Source organism: Coloeus monedula (genome assembly GCF_965178545.1).
Source record: "Coloeus monedula genome assembly, chromosome: 1".
Classification (NCBI taxonomy): domain Eukaryota; kingdom Metazoa; phylum Chordata; class Aves; order Passeriformes; family Corvidae; genus Coloeus; species Coloeus monedula.
In genome coordinates this window covers 96,768,864-96,790,631 of record NC_138781.1, presented here as the reverse complement: position 1 = coordinate 96,790,631, position 21,768 = coordinate 96,768,864, and the positions used below count along the sequence as shown (strand labels likewise).

The following is a 21,768-nucleotide window of genomic DNA, read 5'->3' as shown; positions in this document are numbered from 1 at the left end:
TAGTAAGTGTAATAATAGTAATGTAATAAATATAATAAATTTCATGTTGGATCTACAACTATCATTTATGCCTTAAATTGTTCTCAGTCCTCTTCCCTTATCCTTCCAATCAGAGTAAAGCTTTTTTATGGAGTTAGATTCTTCTAGTTTCATTCAGCTCCTTAATTTTTTTTTTCAATTTACAGTAGTAGTAAAATACTGAATGTCTGGACAGCATGTATGCTTTTGCCATATTTGTAATATATGAATTGAGCTAAGTTTTTACAATATCCTTGCTAAATCCTCCAAAGGACTATTTCTTCATTTCCTTGTTAAGCTGCCAACCTTTTTCCTCCTGAAGAATTTGCAATACTTAGAAAACATCAGTAGTACTTACTGCACTTTATATTGTAACCAGAGGGTGGTCTTAACCTCAGGTTTTACCCCTGGGAAATCTGTGCAGTGCCTTTCAGTCATGTAAAATGCACACACACTTGTTTAATCCAAATTTCACTTCAAAATGGTTTGAACAAATACTGTTTTTCTCTGGTATTTCTCCTGTTTAGTCTTAGTCTCACTCTCTTTCTTTCTTTCTTGGTTTACTCACTGAGGTAGGCTATGCACACAACCCACACATAGAGGTGGCCTCCCCTTTTCATCAAGTCTTAGCTTTGGAGACCACCAGTTTTGGAGCCAGGGGCTGTAGTTAAGGGTAAAGGGTCTGAAAGGGTTTTTTTGGATGTTCCATTCTTCACTCTTGTCTCTTTCTATTTTACTGCTGTATTTGGGTGTAATACATACTTTTCCATGTGACTGTCTTAAAAAAAATCACCACCAATGTTTTCATTGCTCTTTCACTCTCATCATCAAGTAGTATGACAAACTATTATCTTTTTTCATGATCTGCCAATCATACATGAGGGACTTTATCTTCTTATAAGCAATCATCATTACAATGATGTTTAGAATTAACATTTCTTTGCTTCTGTACTGCTTCTCTTACATCTTCTATGATCTTCAAAGGAAACTTCTTTTGCTTTAATTTGCCTGACAGCTGTCCTCTTATGATTCAACCAAGGAGATTTGAGTTTGTACAGAGGATGTGCTGTTGGATCTACTTTTTAATTCTGTATTTCTTGTAGATGCATTCTGAGCTCAGTAAATGTAGATAATGCCTCTTTGTGGGGTTATCAAGTTTTCTAAGGCTCTGTACATCCTGATCTGTGAATTACACATCATTTTGGCCAATCATACCACTGTATTTACATGCTTTTTCTTCAGTCCATGTTACTGATGGATGAGATGGTACTTTTCCACAGAAACATCCAAAAATTGTTCTTTGTTTCTGTAACATGGTAGTCACTCCTTTGCTCTGACCATCCAGAGAATATCCTCTGTTCATTTTCCAAGGGTTTGTTATTGCTAGTAAGGTATTCCTCTGTATATCTCCTTGGCTGTCAGCTGCACTACAACTTCAGATTTTACTTCTGCAGTGTTATGAGGTTTGGTGTTGTTTCTTCCAGTGCCTGATTTTTCAATATTTCTTTCTTCAGTTTGCCTAGTGAATTTACCCTTTGTCTCTTCCTCTACATTTTAGAACTTGTCTCATTCTCTGCATCTTTGAACTTGATTTGGTCTTTACAAATTGTTTCTCTGTTATAGGGGAATTTCCCTTCTCTGCAATTAGTGTCCAGTTCCACATCTTTTTTGTTGCTTATGTGCCAGGAGTGTGGCCACATCTACATAATAAGCAAAAAAAAAAATCTATATCAAATGTATTTCTCATCTGAACTGTCACTATTATTCTGGAGCCTCTTAGAAAGCATGGATATGGCTGGAGTGACCTGTAAAGAGGACTAAATTTTTAAATGGAAGTTTGTATAAACTGAAAAAAGCCCCAAACCCAAACGTCTGAAATACAAAAATAAAAAAATAATATTATGCTCACTAACATATAACCAAGAATTTCATTAATAGAGCAGAAAAGAAGGTAGAGTTTAGATATTCTCTGAGGGAAGAAGCAATGGAGTTTGGCAGGAGCTACAATATGGCAAATGAAATTATACTTGGAAGTATAAGGAGTGAAATGGATTATGTAATTACTTCCTGAGACATTTGGGAAAAAAAGGGAATGAGATGAGTTCAGTTGTTTGTCAATTTGAATCAACATTTGGTCATTCCGGACATTGTTACATACTAGATCATTTTAACAGATCTGAAACAAATAAAACCAATATCCTAAATTATAAGAGAGTGTGGGAATATGTCAGAAAAAGAGTTTATATGCGTACCTCATTGGAAAAGAGCAGTAAAAAGAGAAACATTCATTAGTCCCAGCAGTGCAGCTTGGGTTTGCTTTTCGAATAATATTGTGCTCCAGTAAGGCCGTGACATGCTAGTCTTTGAAAAGCTAGGTATAAAGATACTATCAGTGGAGAAAATAAAAAATTTTGGGAACAACGAAGGTAATTAAAAGCAAATTCTCTTCAGGGAAAGTGGCAGGTGCCTTTGCTACCTTAGAGAACTTCTTGTGGCTCCCTTTAGAATATGTGGAGTGAATTTGCACAGAGCTACAACCCCAACAGACTGGGTTAGGGACAGATGGTACCAAAACCAATTATTTGCTGACATTCAGAGCTCAGGATTGTATTTTCTCTTGATACATTGTGAATCCAGAGAAATTTCCGGCTGTCACAGAAAGGCCTTCATTTCTCAGTTATTAGCCTTTGGCAATGATTTCGGTCTCAACAACTTTCAAAACAGGGCGACCATTTTACCCCATGATATACGCTTCCTCTTTTGTTGTTCTTGTAATGCTTCTCACCAGTCAAGTAACTTACCCAAAAGAGTAGAAACAAAGCGAGTAACCTTTGCATGCTTTCTCAGCCTGTGGTTTGGCCCAGGTGATGGAAAAGTAAAATGAACCTTCCTCCTGACCTAAAACTCTCCTTGTTTTTCTCTAAGAATTCTGCTTTCATGACCCCATTTGCTTCTGGGTCTCACCTCGCAGGTTACAGAGAAATTAGTGGTAAAATGATTAGGTCCAGTCAGTCCCTGTGAGTGAAGACAGGTGCAAGAATAAATGTCAGCCTGTCACACAGAGAAGTTTACAATGAAAATGGTCCTTGCAGCTTGAAAAACAGCATTCTAGGGAATAGCAAGTAGCAGCAGTTTTTTCTTTAAATATTGTTTGTAGTACTAATTTAGCTGCAATTCCTCTAAGGCTATGGCTACATTAGCAAGCACTGCATGGAAATAGGAATTCGTCTGAGGACCCTGGGCCTTCATTAGATGTTTTACTGGGGAATTTGCCTTGGTCTAACTCTAGTCTGGGCTATAGGCTGAATGCATTAGTGGTTGAAGTACCTTAGAATCCCTGAAGCACATCTTTTGGGTTAGTTTAATTTGAAGCTAAGACCTTTGTGTGCCTGGAATCTAGTTTTCAGTGCAGGATTTTTGCTACAAAAAAAACCCAAATAAAAAATTTCAGGTTCTGAACTGAAACACTGACATAGAAGATTCTGTAATATGTCCCTGGTTTACTTATTACCACTATCAGATATGGTGGCCATCCAGCTCTAGAGCTTCCTCTATTTTCTTCATATTTCACTGTCTGCCTCTTTGTGTACAACAAGGAAGAGGTCCTTGGCATCCCTTGAAAAGAGATTTGGGCTGTCCATCTATAGAGTGATGGACTTCCCATTTCTGCTGACAAAGAATGTAGTAAGTAACTAAGTCTGATTGAAAATAATAGCATTTACTGAAAGCCATAGGCAGTCACTAGTACAGTAACTTGATCAATGATCATGGCATGAGTTCAGCAGCTACTTTTCTACTGATAGTCCTATGAAGTATGTGGTGACAAAGAAACTGGTGACCTGAGGACAGTTAAGAAATATGCATAAAGGAATCTGACACAGTAGAGATATGCATTGCAAAATCATGCAAACAAAGCCATTAAGATAATGATTTTAGTAACTCCTTTCTTAAATCACATTGTTTTATGTTAGGTGATAGCTGTTTGCATAATGAAAAGGAGATGTTCTAAGTGGGCTTTATGGAATTAGTATATTAATCTCAGAAAGGCTATTTTGGTTAATGAGTTTTGTCTTTTGAGGTTTTTTTTTTTCTGAGAGTCAGTATCCAACTCTTTATGTCATAATAAATACAGCACTGCATGTAAGTCATCTGATTGCTTGATAAGAATTCTAATACAAAACTAGTTAATCATACCTCAGAGCTTGTGTTTCAAAGAGCCTTTGCAGCAAGATTTCCAAGAAATGCACTTTGTTATATCCAGTAAATCTCACCACAGATCAGGATTGATTTGTATACAATAAAGTAAGAAGTATGTAATTTTTTTCAATTTTGATATCTGGTTGTGCTTGGTGCTCCAGACTGAATGCTGTGAGCATATCTAGGTTGGATTAGCAAATTTCTGCTTTATTGGTTGGCTTCATTATTCAAAACATTACAGGTGTTCTTGTAGGTACATGAAAGTAGATCAGAAGAATGTGTAAATTCTGAGAATTCACTAGCTAAGTTGTACTATTGTCGGTGCAGTAATATTTTACAATCTCTACTTCATCTCCTCTTTGTAGATTCATAAATATCAATATTTTGGAAAATAACCCCTTTAACAATGTCTTCCATACAAATTTTCCTCAAACTGGAGAAATTCTTCCTCTAAATGCTCCTCAAAAGGAACACATGCTTTGTAGACTAGAAATAAAAAGTGTGTTTCTTATTTAAAGGGTAACATGCACAGACTATATTCTGCATAGTTCCTTTCTTATTAGTGGCATGCACTAGACTTCTAAGTATTCTGAAAAAAATAAATCAAATGTTTTTCCTTTTTGTCAAGAGGGAGAATTACCAATTTATGTAAATTTTTCAGAAAGCAGAAGTTTTGGCTGGATTTTGTATTAAATAGTCAGAATACTTCATTGTGGGGGTTATCCAAAAACTTTATTGTCTCAGCTCTAGACTTGTAATAGCTGATTTTAGTATTTTTTTCTCTTTCACAGGCAGAATGCATTAATTCAGTCTGTAAAATGTACTGTCACACTGCAAAGCATTAGCATAATTGGCTGGCACCTATTTCTTGGACATTCTGTCTGACAAACCCATGGGTCCTTGTGATTAAAATATGATGTATAACTTTGCTGATAGCTGTCTCCCAAGGAGGATAATACAGAAAGTTGAGAAAGAGTATTTTATTGGACTTGGAGTTGAAATTTAAGATTTGGAAATTGCCAAAGCACTTGCATATTTATACTAGTGATTGTAACTACTCAACTGCTGTATGATATTCGTCTTGCAGAAATTTTCTATTCAGTCTAATAATTAAATCTTTAGCAATGTTTATTATTTGTATAAAATGTATAGTATACATAATAATGTATACAATGAGATATATGAGCCATTGGCTTTCTGAAAGTGGGGAAAAACAGCCAAAAGTCTGAAAAATCAAGAATTCTGGTTCTGTGTGGGGTATGGGCACCATGATTTTTTCAGGTGCCATTAACCCCTCTCTCACTCACTGTTATGTACAGTGATCTTTGATATACATGGAACACGCAGTGCATGTCTGAAGCACAATCCATACACATCATTTGCAAAAGCGAGACAGGGAATGCTGTTGCTACTGTTACTATGTCATGTCCTTAACTAACACAGGCAACCGATTCCATTTTGAAAATATTCTCTGTTGAATTTCTAAGAAACTGTTGTCTTTAAAACCTAAAAAGGCCAAAGGCTCCTACTTGCAAAACGGTGCACATAATGGTGTAACAGATTTCTGCGGCATCTGTATTATTTCTGGCAATCTTGCCTCTCTAGTAATGTATCCATGAGCATCTTGTCTCATGAACGACTCACAGGCTACTGAAAGTAGCAGCTTTTACATATCATTGTGCTTGTTAAGTGGAACTCCATTTGTTGCATTATTTCAGCTCAGCAGGGCAAGAAAAGGTGAGAAAGTTCACCTAGCACAATTTGGAAATATGAAGAAGTTACCATCAAACATGCTTTTGTATAGCATGTGGGTTTTTTTATTAAAAGATCTAAGACCCTGCAGCCTAACAAGGACAGAAGGAACTGCTGTGTCCCTTCAAAAAGAGGGAACTTTCCCTTCTTAGAATGATGGAGGAGCTCGTTCTGGTAAGCTAATGAGTCACAGTGTGCTAAATCTTACAGTTGGCACAGGGCTTGAAGGGCCATCTGTTACTAAAAAGTTTCTTTTCTGAAAATGTTTTTGCTTTCAAAAATTATTGCATGGGAAACAGGAGATTAGATTTTATAATCATTGCACTATTCTTTTTAAGGTGAAAGCCCAGCTTCAAAAGATGGGAGCTACTCAGCCCATAAACATATTTCTCCGTCAAGAAATTGACCGCATGCAACTTGTTATATCCAGAGTTCGAACTACACTGACTGATCTCAAATTGGCTATTGATGGTAAGCTACAATATCAAAAATCATAATTAAGGTGCAATATTTATTGCTAACAGTTGCTTATGCCATATGACTAAATAAATATTGCCCCTCCTTTCCTTCCTTTCTCTTTTGTTCCCTCTCTCACTCAGTTTTTCTCTTTTTCTCTCTCTTTATCATATGACCACTAATTCTAGTCCCTAAAATCTCCTGATTACATCTCTAAGGACACTCCACCTAAATTTATTCTGCATGCAGGTGCTCCAGTATTGCAGTTCATGTCCCTCAGCACTACATCACTTCTGTGATCCTCTCTAGGATCCTACAGAGCTCAGAGGACCTGAATTGCATGATTAGGTCCATGGGTCATGTACCAAAGTCATTTATGAAATGAAGCTGAGACATAATTATATAGAACAAGGTAGAAGTGTTGCTGCTAAGTAATTGAGAGACAGGGAACTCAGGAGTCAAGGTGATAAAGACTCTAATTTAAGGTGAAATTTGACATTTTTGTGAAACTGGTTATACCAAGTGGCATGTCTCTAAATGGAAGCTGAAGTGAGTGGCAGTGTCAGTCAAAAGAGAGAGAGAGAGTTCTTCTTTTAGGCATCACAGGAGACAGGCAACAGCACTCTGTATCTCTCAGAGACGGGAGTATTTGGCTGAAAGTGAGCAATGGTGAATGAAGTTAAAATAAACCAAGAGTAGAGGCAACTAGAAGCAGATGGAAAATTGGATCAGAAAAGGAGTGAGGAAAAAGAAGGGATAATGATGTTACCATCTGCTTTTTTTTTCACTTCCTATTTTGCTCATCTGCAAGAGTTGAAATACCCAGGAAGGAAAGCATACCGTTGCTCAGCCAAGCTTCTGAATTAACAATAAATTAAAATGAAGCAGGTTGATTCCGCTGGTTAAGATCTCACCCAAGTCTGCTGTTCCCTAGCAGAGAGACAGAAAATATCTGAGACAGCAAACTGTCCTCACAGGGAGCAGGTCAGAATGCCTCAGAACTAGTCCCTTCTGACATAGCTGATGGCATTACTGTAATCTGTCTTACTCGTGTTTTCCAGTCTTTTGACAATGTCTTTCATGAGGGGAGATTTTTTTTAATTTGTGTTTTTATTACACAAGAATCAAAAGGGATTTTTTTCCTATCATTTGTATGATACACTAAGCCAACAATATGTGCTTCAGAAACCTCGTGCCTATAATCTGAATATAGGAAAGAGGTTCATAAATGTGCCCAAGGCTAATAAGCTTTCATATCCTGTAATAACATATGCAAAGATCAAGCTGGAAGAAACAATTGTCCTTTCTTCCTGAGCTGAAAGTTCCCTTTTATGTGTGAATAGAGTCCCTTTTCAAGTAAATAAAAATAATATTTTCCATCCAAGAAAGTGTTAATCTTTCCTTGATTGTGACAGATATATTTAAATTCTCAATGTGTATAATATTCTGCAGAGGGGTGGATGAGTAACATAATTTATTTGCACTTCACATTCAGTTCCACAGTGGGCACAGTCTTCTGCCAGATGTTTAATCAAGTTAATGCTGTAACTTTCATGCAGTTCTCTAAAACATAATTTCTTATGGACAGACAAGTTAAATATAGTGAAAAATTGCTCTGAAAACAAAATTGGATGTATAGTTAAAAATAACAATTAATGGCTTCTGGCATGTTTATGATATATCAAGTGCACATGGTGGACTGTTAATTACGGGATGGAAAGAACATTCAGGCACTCTACCTCAGCAAAAGGGAAAACTCCAAGCTATCTCACACTAGATTCTCCCCCAAAACTAGTCAACTGCAATCTCAGGTCATCTGAGGTGCTTCTTTTTCTTTACAATGAGGTAAACTGATCTGCCTGCTCAAACAGGTCATGTGATTTTTTACATTTGCCCAGCTCATGTATCTGGCTTTGGCTTCGTGAACGTGTTAAGGTCCCAGCGCCCACTTTTGGTGGACCTAAACTTTCAACATAATTTTGTGTTTAAGAATATAGTGCGTCTTTAGCTTGTGTCATGTAGCTTTGTGAAAGGAAGTCTGAATATCTGATTCTCCAGTTTGGATGTGAATGGTCGGACCTTGTCATTTTGATGTTGCTCACCAAGTTACATTTGAGGTAATGTAAATCCCTCCTCAGGGAGAGCCCATGTGCAGCTGAACATGAGGGATGTAGAAGGAATTAGCCCTGACAGTTATGCCCCTCTGTCCCGAGGGCAAATTAAGCAGTGTTCAGCTTTTGGGAGGGGTGAGGATGCTCAGCATGTGTCCAACATGTTTGTTGGCAAATATGCCCCAGAAGCTTTCGTCTCCGCCAATAAACTGCTGCCCAGAGGGATACCTTTTCTGGATCAAATTGTAGTAATTAGATTGTAGCTGCACATTGTACTCTCACTTATGTCCCAACCATTACTTCTGCTTTAATTACTTATTGATTGCCCAGAGTTTATTTCACAGTTAGCATAATACAGAGTTTCACCATAAATCAGAACACAGCAGTGATGGGTGTCCTCTCGAGTGCCCTAAATAGAAGCCATGTTCCAAACAGAGAAATCTTTTCAGAGACAGGGAGAAGTAAGACATGGGATCTGCACCAAAAATGCCACATCTTAATGGGTTATGAGCAGCAGATCTTGAGCCCTGTCAGAAGATGACCATTCCTTGTAGGGCAGTATCTGAGCTATTAAGTTCCTGTGTACTTACTGCCTGCCTCTGGTGGTGTAGAGGCCTCTGGCACAGAATACTAAATCCCTCACTCTTTATTGTAGAGTGGATGCTCCAAACCCCCTCTCCCACTAGTGAAGATAGTGTTTCTAAATGCAGTAAAACCTAATGACCCATCCAGTTATTCCTAGCCTCTTAGAGTTTGTTTGAGTTGAGTTTGTTTGAATGTGGTCTGTCTGTGAGATTTTGTGGGGTTGTCTTTATTTCTCCATGCACTGAATAAGAGTGGTAAGCATTTTTATGTGTCTTCTCTTGGTGAATGAAGTGAGAAGAGAGATTCTGTGGGAGTGTTTTCCATGAATGAAGTGGAGCATACTTGTAGTAGCACTGAAAGTAGGTAGCAAATCCTTGGCAATGGAAATAAGCACAGCTTTTAGTATGATTTCAATCCTGATTCTTTTTAACCCACTTAACATTGTGTTTAAGGGCTTCTTGTGAAAGAAACAAATGCTTAACTCATTTGCTTATATCTAGATTCTACTTTGGTCATAAAACTGCATCCACTTGGTCCTGGTTTCTGGTACCTTACAGCTTTGTGGTTTCAAACTAATCCTTTGGAATCATCTAAACTGCCTACTTCATGAACAAGTGAAGAACATCTGAGAAACCTTTTATTTTTTTATCTTTTAATGTCATATATGAGCCGCATGATCACTGCTGTATATACAGTATTTGCAGAGTTAGGAGAGAGCAGTCCTTTTCTGGAAAAACAGCAGTTCTATGGTGATGTAGTTCTGTACACGTTACAGGAGTTGTGTAGGATTTTTATGTCACCTACACAAACTTGTGTGTTAAGCCCAAGGTAAAGATTTGCAACTTTTTTCCAACTCAGAATACCATGAAGTTGAAAGTAGTGTTTGTATCCTGATACTGCAAGGAATTTCTGTTCATTGTATGTAGCACCTTATAAGAGGGATATAAATGAGGTCCAAAAGAGTCAAAAGAGGTAGCTGGTAATTTATTTTAACCTACATGGTAAAAAAGTGAAGCTCGGGAAACTAGTCTTGCCAGAGTGCACAGGAAAGGTAATTTCCCATGGAAGGGAGAAGTATGGACTGATTCCCCCTGTCTGGCTAAGTTCTATTTTGACTTGTAATGGTGTAAGACTGCTAACACTAACAAAGTTTTAGTTTGGCTTGCTGACAGTGGTAATAGAATTTTGGACTGAAAGATCTTGGGCTCTTGCCTTACTAAGTTTTACTCTGTGTGTGTGTGTGTGAGGCTTGTAGGGATCATCACTTTTGGATGAGGATTTTATTTGAAAGTGATTAAGAGCACTCAGTAAAGACAGTAATGGAATATAACAACGGGGACATCATTTGAGGAATAGAAGGGATGATTCTAGTATGTCTTGTGGTGTAGTTACTCTTGGCTCAGCACCTCTCATCCATTGCTTCTCATCCTGATAAGAATGCCAGAATCCCTCCTGTTGTCTTTCACAGTGTGGCACATCATTTCTGAACTTCTTAATTGGTATTACATATGCTTGCCATGACGCTGGCCAGGACAACTGTTTAGAAACACACACTGCACATTAAGGACAAACTGCAGAATAGAGTTTATCTGCCTGTTGTATTACTCTAGCTCAGGGTAGTGATTTGTATTACCTTTTTTGTAGAGTTGTGTGTGGATTTTCATCTTCAAATTACTGCTTTAAAATTTTTATTTTCAATCCTTTGATGGAAAGGACTCTTCAGCCAAGAACATTTAGTTCTGGAGCTGGTAAATTTTCAGAACAATTTGCAAGGTTACTTTCAAATTGCCATCTTTCTGACTGAAGGATTTAGCTATTGAGGAGAATCTAGGAATTTTGTGCTTTTCTATGTGAAAAATTGCATGCTACTCAAGCTTCTTAGTCCCTCTCATCTCTCCTGACTTGAAGAATTAAATCAGAGGATTCTGCACCAGAAAAGAAAGATGGGAAACAAAGAGAAAACAGAACAGGGGCAGAGGTTAGATGCAGGTGGAGAGAATACCAGTCTACAAGTAAAACATGGAGAGAGTGTTGTGCATGGCAGGTCTTGGCTGCCTGTTTTACTCTTCCTCTTCTGGAGAGCTGGGGCAAAAGAAAGCAGTAAACTGTTGAGAGGCCTTGGGATTAAAACAGCATGGTGAAGTTAAATGAGCTTCCGAGAACTTCCCAGGAATCACCTCCAAATGCTGAAGTGCCCAAGCACTGCAAATGAAGAGAGAGGAAAATACCCAAAGAACTGCCTGAAGCAAAGAAGTTGACTTCTATCAGCGCAGCAGTGGTGGTCACAGAGCTGGCAGAACCACACTAAAGCTTGCAAAAAAAAAAAAAAATTAGGTATAGGAAAATATACATTAGCTTTTATACCTTGAGCATTTGTGTGGAATAATAAGAAAAGCTTTGGAGAAAACACAGGCGAGTGTTAGCTGTTGCCATAAGGCAGAAAGAGAGGAAACCTTAGGAAGTTATAAACAAGTTAGTATTTTCTTTTCAACATGTTCAGCAAAGAAGGGGGAGTTGGAGCTTGGTGGTGGAGGCAAGGTGTGACTGCTTCAAGAACAAAGCAGGTTTTTTGGGTTGTAAACTTGGGTGGGAATTAAAGTGTGAAAAGTCAGCTTCTGGGTTTGCAACTAGGACAGTCAATAATGGATTGATGCTTTCACTGAGCTTTTTCTTTATGTGCTGTTCAGGCTAGCTTAACAGGCTCATTGTCTAGCAAGTATTGTTCTCTCTTTTATTATAATGATATCAGCTGCTGGCAAACTGTACTTGATGGAGAAAGTAACTTTTTCTCATCTCATTTGTATCCTACATAATTATTCTTGTTATTTTTGATTTACATCTGTGCCTGTGGGAAGAGAATCAGTCAGTGGACTGAGGCTTTTTTTGGTTCATGCTGGAATTTAAGATCCTTCCTTTGTTCCTAACTTTAGCTACTCATTTAAATGAGATATGTAAGTTTCCTAGTTCAGATAGACACTCTCATGAATGTGAAATTCAAAACAGATCCAAATTTTACAAATTACACAGTTTTCAGATTCAGTTTGTGGGAGGTATGGTAGTGAAAAGGGTCAGCTCCAAGAAGTAATAAAAGCTCCTGATGTAGTCTATTCAAAACATTATATCTATTGAATGAATCACCCTAAAACCAGATCATTTTAAAAGAACAGACTATTTACTTTAATTATCAATAAAATTAGTTATCCTCAGAACTGAAAAGCTTTATTTGGGTTATTCACCACTCAGCAGTTGGATAGATTTAGATGTGATTTAGAAGGGGGATGGTATAAATTTAGGGCAATCAAAAAGGGGAATCCTAATTTCCAAACTCTGTATACAATAAACAACAGTAGGGTTACAGTGGATATTATTTTTGAAGTATGGAAATGCCCTAATGTCTTTAACTGACCTGACCCATCATCAGTCATTTTCAGATGGGCTTTATGCCATTCAAGAAAGGGAATATCATGGAGTAAGCCCCAAAATAACAAAGTTATAAACAGTTGACCTGTCTGATTCATAGAACATTAGAGCCTGTCATGTTAGGTTCATAGGACATTCAGTCTCTTCATATAGTACAGTGCTCTGAGGTTCTCAGAAATTAAATATGAGAAGCCTATGGCACTGTACTACTCATTCAATTTATCAAAGATAGTTTTTCAAACATCTGTATCACTTCTGTCCAGAAAGATGGCATGATTTTTCTCCTATGGTACTGATTTTATTTCTGACAATTATTTTATTTTGTTAATTATTTTTATTTTTATCAGAGTATTTTGGCTGCAGGAATGCATCCCAACACCCACAGATGCCATTTAGTGCTGAAATTCAAGCACTGTGTGCCTACTGCCAGAGATGACACCCACTCACTAGGAATATTTATGCAGCTATATGGGCACGGCCAGAGCTGTGAACATACCTCATCCTCAAGAACACTCTGCCTTAACATTCTCAACAGCTGCTCTGAGTCATAGCAGGCAGGCATCCTAAGGGATTTCACAATGCTTCAGGGCAGAGCCTGGTTGTATCTCCCTATCTGAAAAGCTCCAGCCTGCCCAGAAGAATAGAGAAGGAAAGGAGAAAGTTGAATATATCAGCCTGAAAACAAGGAATAACCAGAGATGAAAGAGTTCTTTCTTTCTCAGTTCTATGGTAGTGATCCCCAGGGCTAAAACAAGATGCTCTTCACTTGTTTTGTGCCCTCAGTATGGTTCCTATGAAGTTGAAACCAACATGCATTGCAAGACTTCTTTTCCCACATTTTCTGTCTCTAAAAGATGAATAAAGTGTATGGTGTAATATTATGTTTTTCTAAGGAAAGAGGAGAAGACATGGAGTGGCTTCTTTCTTAAATGTTGGTTCTCTTGGTTATATGTATAAGAGAAGATTAATAGCCAAAGGGAAGGTTTATTAATTGTGTTCTAAAAGTCTCTTAGCTACTGCAGAATGTGATTCTGAGCCTGACTACAAAGCAATTGCAGAGAACGCAGGATAGGGAGTATTTTTTAATATTTACTGTTTTGTAAAAGTAATGGTTTTCTCAAAGAATTTGTTGCACTAAAAGAGGTGCATATAAATGGAGGCAGATCATTCATTATCTGCTAGAAGAAATCAAAGCCTATTTGCCATTTATGTGTCATAGAAAGCACTAGATTTGCACACACTGTTATAGGAGTGTTTATGTTTTAGCTCTATTCTTCAAAATTAAGCTGGTGTTTGGTTTCTGGATACACTTTTCCTTTTCCTCAACTGAAGCCCTGTCATCCTCAGTGGAAGGAAGGTATTTGAAATGCTTTCTTATTACAGGCCACATTTCCTTATGGGTATGTCTGGATGGACCACTGCAGTTCTTTGCAGTCACCCAGACCACCTCCCTTTCCTTTACATGTTCTGTGGTGGAAGCCACCTAATTCTGTTTGGTATCTTATGTTGTCCTTGTGGCAATTACAGCAGCTGTGTGCATGGTGATATATTGTACTTTGGTATTACATGAATATTTAATGAAAGTTGGGGCCACCAGACCAGTTTCTATAACAGAATAATAGAACCAGTTTCTCGAACAGAGAAGTCATCCTGAGGCATGGCAGCGTGCCAGATCTCAGTACCATTGAGAATACATAAGATGTGGGAACTTCTAGCACATGGAATGGTGAGAGTCACTGAAAAATCACTGTCTTAGTAAATGCCAGCATTTTAGTGGAGAGAGCAGTACTATGCATGGAATATATGAGTATGCACCGCCACTGCCAAAAAAAAAAAAAAAACCCTGCCTCTAGCTTTATTCTACCTACTGCTTTCCCACTGAGAATCTTGATAATGGAAATGTACAAAGTTATCATTAATAATAGTGAATTTCACGAATATAATCACTGCCAGTACATGCTTAGGATATAGATGAGTTACACAGTGTATCTCTATCATTGATCGTGCATGTAGGATCCATTAAAATTTAGAAAAAAAGTTTTCAATGATTAATCACATTCCAAACACACTGTGAATATAATGAATATAAATAATGTGTATGAAGGAGAAGAAGTTGTTTAAGAAACATATCTTTGTTTCTGATCGAAACAACAGAAGAGATATCATTTATCTTATCACCTTTAGCTTTGAATCAAGTCTTATAATTTTGAACAAATTAACTACAAACTGATAAGACTGCAGTGCTACAGGTGTGCAATTAAGGCACAAAAAAAGAGGGTTTATGAGACTCGGAATGTTTTTTGGAAGTTTTAATTGCCTTTGCAAGCTAGGGGAAAGTTCATTCTGAACATTTTGCTTATCTTCCAGGAACCATAATTATGTCAGAAGAATTGCAAGATGCTTTAGATAATATTTATGATGCTAGAATTCCAAAACTGTGGTTTAGGATTTCCTGGGAGTCAACTACTTTAGGATTTTGGTTTACTGATCTTCTTGAGAGAAACCAGCAGTTCAGCATCTGGCTGCAGAATGGCCGTCCAAACCAGTTCTGGATGACAGGATTCTTTAATCCACAGGTAAGATTGCCATGTTGACCTTTATAACTTCTGAGTAACAGAATTAGACCTTGGGAGGACTTCAAGCTGACTTAATATTCACTATATGAAGGGTAATCTATATTAATTTTTTAGCATAAATATAGGATAAATTATCTTCAGTATCTACTGAAGAAATTTTTGCTAGAACAAAATAATGCTACTGAAATGATGAAATGCATCTTTGGCTGCTTTAATCATGAGGAAATTGGGTAAATACGTGCTTTCGCATTTCAACTTAATCTTCCTTTTTTTACCTCTTCTGTTACCGTGATCTGTTTTTTATTTTTTGCATGAAAATCCCTCTGAGTACAAAACAAGATAAGTTCCAGAACTCTGACATAGGAAGAAGAGATTTGGACTTGGTTCTCAATCCTTGCAAATAAGTTCCTTGAAATGGAAGGTTTGTTATTCATACCACCCCAGAATTGTGCCAGACATGGTCTGCAGAGACATATAAAAAATACAGCCTCTTGTCTGCACCATCTAAAATAAAAACCTGGCATGAAATGAAACACAGAAAAAGGAACAGCTGAGAGCAGAGTTAAAAAAGTAAAGTATACATACCTAGATGATGTGTAGTTTCTCTGCAGAGCTATCCACATCCATTAAAGCTTTTTATGATTCACAGATGTTTGTGGGAAGTGTGAGTTGTGGAAATGAGTCATTGTGAGAGTATCCAGCCAACAGGTTTCTATGAAGCCTCAGGAAAGAACTATTTTAAAGACCTATTTTAATCTCAGTACTTGTTAGCAATGCAAAAGCTAGCTGAAACAGCTGCCTAGAATAGAGAAAGCAACAGTGGCAAATATTCTCTAGGACTACTGCTGGGAAATATCCATCTATCATCTATCCTGTGTGTGTCAGCTGTCTGCCAGTACAACTTTATAGCATGGAAGGGGGTTCACAGAATCCCCGAGCAAAGGATTCTCAAGTGCGAGGGAGAGGAGTAGGAGTTCTAATAAAATGCTTGTGCTTCCATACTTGGTTTGCTAGCAACACACTGATGGCAGCATTCTAAAATACTTCAAAGTAACTTTTGCAATGATCAGGCTGGATGCAACAATAACAGGCTTTTGGCTTCGTTGGTGTTTGCTTTTGCACTACAGATGAGCAAGAACTGATACAGATTTTGTACTGGACATTTTAGCTGGCTTTTTTGTGCTCTGGGGTTCTGAAATTTTGCCAGCCCAAATTGGGCATCCTACATTTTTTTGGATCCATATAGCTGGATTTCTGAAAAGAGCTGCCAAATAATCAGTGTAAAATGTCCCCAAACAAATTGTGATTTAATAGACCATAGTAAATGAGAAAGCCTCTAGAAATACAAAAATTACACACTTCATAACCCCTAGTTCTTTAAGTCCCTAAATACATTGTGTGCAGAGATTAAAAAATTTATTTGCGCTGACAATCACAAGCTTAAGAATCAGACAGTTATTGTTGCAGTCGCCACTTTCTGTAACCCAGCCTGTGGGAGTGGCTCATTCTAAAAGCAACTCACCTGAGCAAAGACTCATTTTCTTTTTAATTAACTATTATTTTGTTAATAGTCATATTGCTGTGTTTAAAATCAGTATTTCATATGTTAAGAAAATTGATTTTCGTCTTCTCAAACAAGCTGAGGTGGTGAGGTGTTAGTGCTGCAGTTCTAATGGCTTGTTTGTAATACCTGAGAAGTTGTCAGAAAAATCCTTTCATTTGTGAGATGAAATGCAGCTCCTAAGTCATTTGTCTGCTTGCATATATCTCACTGTTTGCCTTACAGTCAATGGATAAATGCCATGGATAACACAGGGCAATAAAGTAGATTTATAGCACTGGGAAAACGAGGCATTCTGGCAATAAAAAATAATATAGGACCAGTCTCTTGGACTGTTTATTCACTAGGATAAATTCAGTAATTTCACAGAAGTTAATCTTTATTTTTAGTGATACAAATGAGGGCTGGCTCAGACTTCTATGTATAAGAAACCTGATTCCCCTTGTGTGTCTGCATGGGGCCAAGATAACTGGGGTGAACAAAACAAGAAATGCCATGAATTTTCTTCCCTCCTGGAAGTTAATCTGATGTTACTGGAGTTTTTCATCAAAAATTTGACATTAGGCATTTCTCATTTCTACCTCCCAATTTCCATTTTGTGGCTGACACTGTTTTATTGTTTTCTTGTTTGCATCTCTGTATCCAGTTCCTGTCACTTGTCCTATATATATTTTTTAAGCACTATGAGGCAAAACTGTCTTTCTGGTTGTGTAGTACTCAGCATAATGAACCCTCAACCTACTTTTACGACCCTTAGATGCCAAAGCAATGTGGATACTAATCCGAATATGAAGTACAATACCTCCATTCCTCAGTGCCCACTTAGTTCTAGCAAACCTGCCATAATTTGCTCAGTATTTGCAAAGTAAATAACAAACAAGGAACCTCCATAGTAAGGTAAAGGAGAAAATATGATTGTGAGAGCAACAGACTTAACTGATTTCCATATTTTTTGTCACAGCTTCCATGGGTGCCTGCTTTTCCATCACTAGAAGGTTCAGAGTTAGTTCGCATGAGTTGTTTAAAGGCCAAAGGACAAAGCTTTAGCAGGCTTCAGTGAGCTGGACAGGGAGAAATTCAGGAAAAGGCAAACACACAGATACAAAAAACCCCCCCGAACCCTAACCAACCAACCAACCGACCATAAACAACCAAACCAAACAAACAAAGGATTAAAGGATTACCAGAAATTGAAGCAAATATCATGGCAAGTGGTTCATTATGTCCCTGACAGAGGGTTTTGGGGTGAGCCAAGCCCTCAGCTGTACAGTGGCACCTCAAGCTACTTGATTCTGTCTTGCTCTTTGTTGTGCCATTCACCCACTCTGGGACACCCAGCTGGGCCTCCAGCTCACAGCTGCAGTCTTCAAACGCTGTCTAGGATTCATTCAAATGAGCAGATAAGCATTAAAAGTCCCACTGCAGAAAGTGTATAGGTCCTGCCATGTCTGTAGGAATAATCTGCTATCTAAACCTTATCCCTGAAGACAAGTCACAGCTCTGAGCTTACTTTTATTCCAGTGTTTCCATGGTGCCTTTGAACTGATTCCCTTAATACAGTCATTGCTCTGTCCTCTTCAGGCTCTTCTTTCTTTAATATTTCAGTTTATCTGGGATCCAGTAGCCCTCTGGGGCCTTATGGCAGTGAACACTTCATGTATTTTAAACTATTGGTTCTAGCATGTTTCTACAAATTAAAATTCCACAAATTACTGCAAGGATTCTGCTTTCATTTAATGGTATTTCTGATAGAAGAATTTGGCCTTTAATCCTGTGTCCCTCAGCTATATGCTGGAGTTCTCAACTATTTGAAACGCAATTACAATTATCTGTGCTATCACAGAAGCTCTTTAAAACACTTGTCCTGAGGTCTCTGGTATTATATTAATGAGAAACAACCAATGTAAGTTAACAGAAATACCTGAGTTCGTGAAAGTCATCTCACATTCTCATAACTTAAAGGGTATTGCATGGCTACAAAGTGCTTGGAGCACTCCAGTCTTATCAGACAGAGATTGGCCCCTGGGTTCAGTAGACAGTTTGCCAATGTTCCCACATCTGACTTCTTTCCATTCATTTGGCCCTAACAGTAGGCCAACAGAGCACCCTCTACTGTGAATATTGAAGAAAAATAAAAACTTTTTCAATTCTTTCATTGCTCCTGATTTCTTCCTAGTGGAGCTGTTGGCTCATTAATTCCCACCTTTGTGTGTTCCTCATGTGTGTTCCTATGTTGTTGCAGTAGATAAAGACTTTTCACTGAGCACAATGTCAGAGGCATTTCAGTATTTAATGGCATGATTCTAGCTGGTATTTCCTTTGTGTTCTTATTTGTTGACTGAAAAGCATTTTTTACAATGTCAGTATAAGAAAAGGTGAATAATATAGCCAGTGTTAGAGGAATTAGAAATTACCTGTGTTTGGAATCTCTCAAAACACATTAATCTGGCAGCCCTATGAACCTCTCTCCATCTGGTTGGTTGTAAAAAAAGGCATGTGAGGTGAGTTATACAGGCACTTCTGATATGTTAAATAAGCCAACGTGGGGGCTTCTTAGCACCGACGTGTGCACGCCAATTATATATGGATGCATGGTGCTGAGAAAATATAGAAAACCATTGGATTTACACTACCGAATTTGTTTTATATGTACATGAAATTCTGCGGGATGAGCTTTCATACAGCTGATGTCACATTGGGAAAAAAATGTTGTAAATTGTTTAAATTTAAGGCTTTAAAAAAAATCCTCTGTGTCATATTCCTGTGTATCTCCTTAGGGATTCCTAACAGCCATGAGGCAAGAGACAACTCGCATGAATTTAGCCAAAGGGTGGGAACTCGACAGTGTGGTTTTGTACAGTGAAGTGACCAAGATGATGAAAGAGGATGTTGTTGGCCCTCCTCCTGCTGACATTGGTGGGGTTTACATACACGGCCTGTTCCTCGAAGGGGCAGGCTGGGACCGCAGGAACAGTAAGCTGATCGAGTCAGCACCAAAGGTAAGGATCAAGTGAGTGTAACAGGCTGTGGCACAATGCAAGTGCTCAGGGAAAACCAGGAAGTATGCTGAGTGCCTGCAGCAGTGGTTTCACAACAGGTTTTAAGAGGGTAACCAACACTAGTGGCGCTGGGAAGAGGAAAGACTCTTTACCCACCAGAAGGGAACAGAAAGGCTTCTGTCAGAAAATTAATTTAGGATGCATAGCACTAGAGCAGACCAGATGCTGGGCTTCTTGGCTTCAGGGGCCCTAGCAGCACAGTTATGTTTGAATAAAATAGTGCAACCTGTAGTCAGTCTTCTTTTGACTGACCAAGGGGGACCTTATCAAAGCTTCCAAAGCCCTGGGCTGGATTTGATATGGAGGTCAGTGTTTTCTTGACTAGAAATCCCTAGTGTTTGTTTTATAATATGAGGAAGAGTATTAGTTCTGGGCTTATGCTCAGTTATCCATGCATTGAGTTACATTTCGCTGATGTGACTAAGCAGATTTAAAATCTAACTACAGAGTAATGATTAGATACTGTAGTCACGGTCCAGGGAAGATTGACGTTGTCTGCACTGGTACACTTTTTCCAAGTCAGTGCTAACTGTCCTGGAATTGGAATTGAGGTAATTCCTGTCCATAGGTAAAACACTTCTGTGTCTGACTGAGAGAAAAGTTTTCCAAACCAAACCTTGCCAGGTGTAACTTCTGTTGCTGGGTTTGTCAAAAGACCCCTTCAAATATGGGGTTTACTTAAGTGCTCTGGAGTGTTCAGCAAGGTTCCATGTTGCTCTTGGATTTGGGTCTGTTTTATCCCCTGACAATGAATACTTTATCTTGGTGGAAGGCCTGAGGGGATCTAGCTTGGATAAATACCCAAGAGGCACCTTGGATCTTAGAAGCTCCACTGTCAGCAGTGCAGAGGTAACAAGGAAGGTTGCTGGTTCCAGCTTGGTTTTTGTAGCTCCAGTCCTGCCATTCAGGAAAAAGGAGGTGGGGTAAGAATGGGAAACATCAGTGAAAGGGGCAAAGGAAGGGAAAAAAGACAATGGTTGCTGTCCCTCCTAGAACCACCATGCCATTTTTCCATCTGCCTCCACAGCATGCAGTTTTCCAGATTTCTACTGCTTTCCTTTGCTTCCACCAGACTTCCTGGTGGCTGTCGTCCCTGAGCTGCCACAGGCTTAAAGTTAGTGTCAATGCAGTAGTGAGTGTAAGACTTGAGTTCTCACGTGTACGTCTGCTGAGGTGCTGGTGCTTTTGCTGAAGGCCGTCACTGAATCTAGTTCTGGCATTTAGAATTCAGGCACCCTATTCTGCTTCTCTAATGCCGAGCCCTGTGTATGTTTTAACATTCTCAGGTGCTGTTCACAAGCCTTCCTGTAATCCATGTGTATGCTGTTAGCACAACAGCGCGGAATGACCCCAGGAAGCAACACGGAAATGTGTACTCCTGCCCTGTCTACAAAAAGCCTCGGAGAACAGACCTGACATACATTTTCTCTTTGTATCTGAAAACAGTGCAGAATCCTGATCATTGGACTTTGAGGGGGGTTGCAGTGCTCTGCAGTTCGAAATAAGGACAGACAGCTATGAAAAAATGAACCATCAAGTAGGATTAAGCTGCAGCCAGTAGGACTTGCATTGTTATTGTCAAAGTGGTGGCTACCTTCTCACAGGAGGGTGGGATTTAGCAGGTGACACATAGAGATTATTTTAGTTGCACATAGATCAGCTTGCTCTGTTCACAGCAAAAATACTAAATTTATTTATCCTGGGAATATCAGAGGGAAAACAGCTGCAGGTGTAAATTTGGCAACTGTTATAAAGCAAGTGAGAATATAATCAACTAACTTGCTCATAATGGAAGCACTATGTAAAAAAGTGCTTGTGATAGTGACAACTTCTCTGACATCTTATGGTGGTTCTTTTGTAGATGCTATCTTTCTTCTTAATACAAGAATTTTTCATAATATAATTATTTTCAAATTCAACTTTGTAGTTAAAATCTTATAATCCATAGCATTAGTAAAGCTGTAATGACAAGATAATTAAATGCATGGTAAAGCATTATGTTTATCTGCATATATTTCAATGCACAGTTCCTT

General features: G+C 38.4%; 1 protein-coding gene across 1 annotated transcript in view; it reads left to right on the top strand.

Annotated features, from left to right (window-relative positions):
* Positions 1–21,240, top strand: part of LOC309572992 (dynein axonemal heavy chain 5-like) — a gene marked incomplete at both ends in the record, with an annotated part of 150,677 nt that extends 129,437 nt beyond the window's left edge. Inside the window, 4 exons of the mRNA XM_082281607.1 lie at positions 6,306–6,438; positions 14,907–15,115; positions 19,454–19,675; positions 21,022–21,240. Of these exons, the coding sequence (XP_082137733.1) occupies positions 6,306–6,438; positions 14,907–15,115; positions 19,454–19,675; positions 21,022–21,240 (783 nt within the window). The remainder of the gene's footprint in view (positions 1–6,305; positions 6,439–14,906; positions 15,116–19,453; positions 19,676–21,021) is intronic.
* Between the last annotated feature and the right edge of the window lie 528 nt (positions 21,241–21,768).